The 5,079-nt window shown below is 51.8% G+C and overlaps 1 protein-coding gene across 1 annotated transcript; it reads left to right on the top strand.

Annotated features, from left to right (window-relative positions):
* The first annotated feature begins 686 nt into the window (after window positions 1-686).
* Window positions 687-4,019, top strand: LOC105182351 (achaete-scute complex protein T3). The gene is made up of 2 exons (XM_025300189.1): window positions 687-1,901; window positions 3,845-4,019. The coding sequence occupies exon 1, from the start codon at window positions 967-969 to the stop codon at window positions 1,855-1,857; it is 891 nt and encodes a 296-aa protein (XP_025155974.1). The 5' UTR covers window positions 687-966; the 3' UTR covers window positions 1,858-1,901; window positions 3,845-4,019.
* The last annotated feature ends 1,060 nt before the right edge of the window (window positions 4,020-5,079 follow it).

The following is a 5,079-nucleotide window of genomic DNA, read 5'->3' as shown; positions in this document are numbered from 1 at the left end:
TTCTCCCGGTAACTGTTCAAATTTCGATCCCCGAGACACCGCGAGACCGGTGGGGATGTGGACCCTTCGTATATGCGCGCCAGTGTCTCTCAAGTGAGCGGCGCAGGGCCCTCGGCGATTGACGGCCTCGACGGACAATGAGCCTCATCGATGTACCGGGCGGCATAAGCGGACAGAGCGGCCTCCTTGCGAATGGATCTCGTAGATCGCGAATGAATTCTCGCTATCCCGCTCGACAATTTGCAGAATTGTTCTCTGAAACGCTCCTCTGCGTGAAACGCGAAACAAGGCCCAATCGCCTTTCGCACGTGTCACGCGTGCGATCGAGTCGTCAACTATTGCGAGCACACGACAGACGTTGTGTACCAATCGGACAACGACGCATCTCGGTCTAATAATCAGTCAGTCGACGAACAAAATCGGGGTTAGTTGGCACCAATGCGACGTACCCGTACGAGAACGATCGAAGATGAGAATCTCGGGCAGTATAGGGCCTTTGGGGCCGCAGTAGTGGGGAATCACGGGGGTATGAGGCGTTGCGGGTCCCGGTAGGACGGGGAAGAGGGAGAAGACGAGGGTTTAGGACCCGGGATCGAGTACGAGGGTTCGTGGAGGGGATAGGCGCGTGCCCGCCCCAGCTATATAAGGCCCCGAACCCTCCTTAGCTAGGCATTTCGGGAGCCAGGACCGTACCAACAGCATCGAGGGTGCGGTTTTATATTACTTCCCACGCTTCTCTATCGAGTTCGGTCGAATAAACGCACACACACGCTCATACGTCCGTTGTTTATCAACCTTCAGGATCGCGCGAGTACTGCGAGGTGTAGTTAACGAGGTTGCATCGGGCCCACCTCGACGCGCGGTTTTCCATCGATATATCGATCAGCGGAGTCGCATCAAGGTCGCCTGGCACGCGCTGCTACAACTTCTACTCCCGAGTGGTGGGGGGGTTCGGGCCAGACCTTAATGGGGCTCAAGGAGGAGAGCGTCCTGCCCATCATGCTGAGCGTGCAGCAGCAGCATCACCACCACGGCCTTCACGGCACCTCGAGCGCGCAGACCCATCGTGGCAACGTGATTGTCTCCACCAATAGCATGCCGGCCAACAACAACAACAATAGCGGCACCATGCAGCACGGATGCAAGCGATCCAAAATCTACGGTCAGCCCACTGGACCCTACAGTACGGTGCCGCATCAGCCCGCCTCGGTGGCCAGGCGAAACGCGCGCGAACGTAACAGAGTGAAGCAGGTGAACAACGGATTCGCCACCCTGAGACAACACATACCCCAGAGCGTGGCGCAGTCCCTAGGGAGTAACACGGCCGGGACTCATGGTGGTTCCAGAGCCGGCAGCAAGAAGCTGTCGAAAGTGGAGACCTTGAGAATGGCGGTGGAGTACATCAGGAGTCTCAAGCGTCTGCTGGAGGAGCACGACGGCAACAACGAGTCCAGTGGATCCTCACCGACTTCTTCAACGTCCTCCAACTCGCCTATGTGTGGTTCCGAAAACGGGGTCGGCTCCGACTCTGGCCATCATCCGGCGGAGCTCAGACTACGCGGTAGCGTCACCGGGGAGGTCCACCATCACGATAGTCCACACGGATCCGACCTACATCGGCACCAACACCTCAGGCAGAACCCAAGCCCGACCTTCGTCCCTACGACGTGTTCGGAGGCGTCGAGTTCTCCAACGCCGAGCTTCGTCTCCGAGACCTCGTCGGCCGGGAGCCAAGGCTACAGCACGTCGGGCACGCTTTATGCGATGCATTCCGACAGTTACGACAATTACGAGCCGATGAGCCCGGAGGACGAGGTGTTGCTGGACGCCATCACCTGGTGGCAACAGAGTCAATGAAGACGTGTTCACGTCAATTTCGTCGCGGGCTCTTCCTTCTCAAGGTTAGTGTTCCGATCTCTCATTGTTTCTACTTTTCTTTCTTGTAACTCTTGCAACTCGTGGCTCGCGATTCGTGTTATATGATACATACGAAGATAACGTCGCGTTGCCCTGTGAACATCAAACTCTGCTCGTTGTACTCGTCTAGTAACTCTTTGTGATTTGGTTCGGTAGCTGACCGTCGTCGTTACGTCGGTCCACACATATAATAGTCCCTTCTTCCAGGATAATTTTAGCACAATTAACCCCTGCCAAAGTCTGCTTCGAAGTAGTTAGAGTCTGATGACTGAGAGATGATAACGAGACTGACAATCAATTGTGCCGTTCGACGACATTCGCGCATTGACAGTCGGCGAGCCAATCGAATCTCGTCCAATCGGAGCGCGTTCGGCTTCGATTCGCCAAAATGTTTCTCTTCTTCCATCCACACCACCCTCGCCCGTTGACGACCGTAAATTTCATCCAAGGGTGAATATCTCCTCTCGCTGCTATGTTACCGCGGGGAAGCCCAAAGAAATTTCCGACTAGATTTGTGACCTTGCCCCTTACAATGGCGCGCGCAAACCCCTCGCTGAAACCCCGTCCATTCAAATCGCAGACTCCATTCAGAGGGGCACCGCGTATACATTCGAGGAGCGACGCTTTTGTGCCGCGATTTCTTTCACGGTGCGTTAATGCACATACGTGTGTACGTGAGTGTCGGTCCCTCTTCTACCGTTTTTTCCGGCCCTACCGCCCCTTCCTCCTCCCTTCCTCCCCCCTCCTCCTCCTCCTCCTCCTCCTCCTCCTCCTCCTCCTCCCTCCGCTCCATTACTCTTCGGCAACGTTTCAAGTCGGTCGATCCGATCTTCGGAGAGGACATCTCTTTTTCTTCAACGAATATGTACATTATATAAAGCGCTTTTTTTCATTAACAGTGACGGCACAAATCTCTTTTTTTGCACTTGGAAAGTTGGAATATCCTTTGAGTGACTTTCTTTTTTTTGTAAGCAGCTATGTATGCGAGGATATGCCTAAAGCGCAACATAAAGATCTTAAATAACTGAGATCATCCATCGAGACATTCTTCTGGTACTTTTGGACATTTCTTTCGAGTTTCTCCGCAAGTTTGCGATAACATCTTCTCTTTTAATTAAAAAAGAAGAAGAAATAAGAAATTCGAAAACAAGTCGCACGTGCGCAAATACGATGTAGAAAATCGATCGTCTCCGAAAACGCGCGCGTTCAAATTCGACTCTTAATCTTGATGGACGTAACTTTCTCGTCAAATCCCTTCGGATCTCTCAACGTGTCTTCGCCCATCCCTGTCTCTCATCTTTTCCTCGCCGCCGTCTCTCTTCATCGCCGCCCGTTCCTCCTCTCCTTTTTATGAGGACGATTTCGTTTGCCGCGTTTAACCTGAATGCATCTTTCAGGATATTCCCGTCCTTCGTTTGTCAGTTTTTAAACCGGTACGATGCCCTCTTCTCTTCTCTCTCTCTCTCTCTCTCTCTCTCTCTCTCTCTCTCTCTCTCTCTTACTCTCCCCTTTCCCTCCTCTCACCTATCTCCATCCCTCCCTCTTTTACTCACGGAGAGAGAGAGAGAGAGAGAGAGAGAGAGAGAGAGAGAGAGAGAGAGAGAGAGAGAGACGCCCCTCGAGTAAAACCGCCCTTACCTGAAATCATCCCCTACTTCTTCTTCCATCTCGTATACCTGCAGGACCTCTTTTTCATCGTTCTCCACCGACGAGAAACCCGTGATCTATTCGGAGGAATCGATACCACGTTGAGAGCACGAGCCTCGAATCTCCGAAACGTCTCCTCGAGTCATACCACGAGATCGCGTAAAAAAATCACCGTCAAAGTTTGTCGACTTGTTCGTTCGTCCAATGAAAAATGATCGACGTCTCATTACGACTATTTATCACGCTCGTCTGACAAATTCCTCTCCGCTTTCTGTTACAGCAACGAGTGCAAGAGGAGGATCGGGTCGAAAGCAAGTATGAATCGTACAGGGGAAGATTAAGAACCACCGGAAGCAATTGCTGTGATCTAGTCATAGTATTTCTGTATTTATCACCTCCAGAGCGGATACATGGTCGATGTATGAAATCCTCCGAAAATGTATTATCACTATCTCTCTCTCTCTCTCTCTCTCTCTCTCTCTCTCTCTCTCTCTCTCTCTCTCTCTCTCTCTCTATCAGAGCGATGTCCGTATCGACATGTCCAAGACTCTTTCTCGAGATTCACGCCGAGTTCCAAAGTACCTTGAAACGTGGTTGAACCGTCATTGGGCGCGCCGCCGAATGCTGCACAACGAACGCATTGCAATTCTAAACGCTGTGGTATTTTCCTGCTTTCGTAACTTATTTTAGCGCCGGAACATTTCCTCGTAATACCGTCGGGGCCAAGGGAGCGAACGTGCCCTCTCGGGAAGATCGGGCGCGCCCGATCGGCAATTGATTTATTATTTATACAGGGCGTCCCGCGACGAACGGTGCGCAGCCGAGAAGATAGATTTCGAGAGTGCACCGCGGAGGTGTGGTTGATTTCTTTCGGCCTCTTGATCATTTTCTAAATTTCCACTCGCACACAACTCCGAAGTCGAACCGCCTGCTTCAACGGCTGCGCCGATCGTCGCGCGACGATCAGCACGTGCGTCCCGAGAGAATACTCGCGACGGACGAACGAAGCTGCCGCGAAATCGAGATCCGACGATGCGCGTTTTATTATTATTCATAATTACTACGCGTAGCGTTTTATTTTATTTTATTTTTTATTAAGGTAAACTCCCCCTTTAAAATTATCGGTACGAGCCGGATGGGCCCGAAGAGCCGAACACTACTCGGCTTACTACTCGGCTTACCACTCGGATCCTCGGGTGTTGTCTGGGTTAAAACCCTATCCACACTTGTAAAGTCGCGGCTGGTACAAACGCACACACGCTCGAGCACGTCGGCCAAATTTGTCCACGCGTATGAGCGTATAGTTGCGCATCTCAGGCTCGCCGGACGCGGAACTGTGCGCGTGATCCTACCCGCGATTCTTCATCGCATATAATTCACGACGCAATGTACAAATAATTACTAGTGTTGTCAACGCTCGGCTATACCCGAGCGAGTACTGGGTACTATTTTACCTGAGTACCCAAGTATCGCGCATATCTCTGTAAATAATCGACGACGACTCGTTAAATATAT

The sequence above is a fragment of the Harpegnathos saltator genome, unplaced genomic scaffold, assembly GCF_003227715.2.
Source record: "Harpegnathos saltator strain DR-91 unplaced genomic scaffold, Hsal_v8.6 scaffold104, whole genome shotgun sequence".
In the NCBI taxonomy this organism is placed as follows: Eukaryota; Metazoa; Arthropoda; class Insecta; order Hymenoptera; family Formicidae; genus Harpegnathos; species Harpegnathos saltator.
Note: the sequence above shows the minus strand (reverse complement) of the source record. Positions and strands in the feature narration are given on the sequence as shown.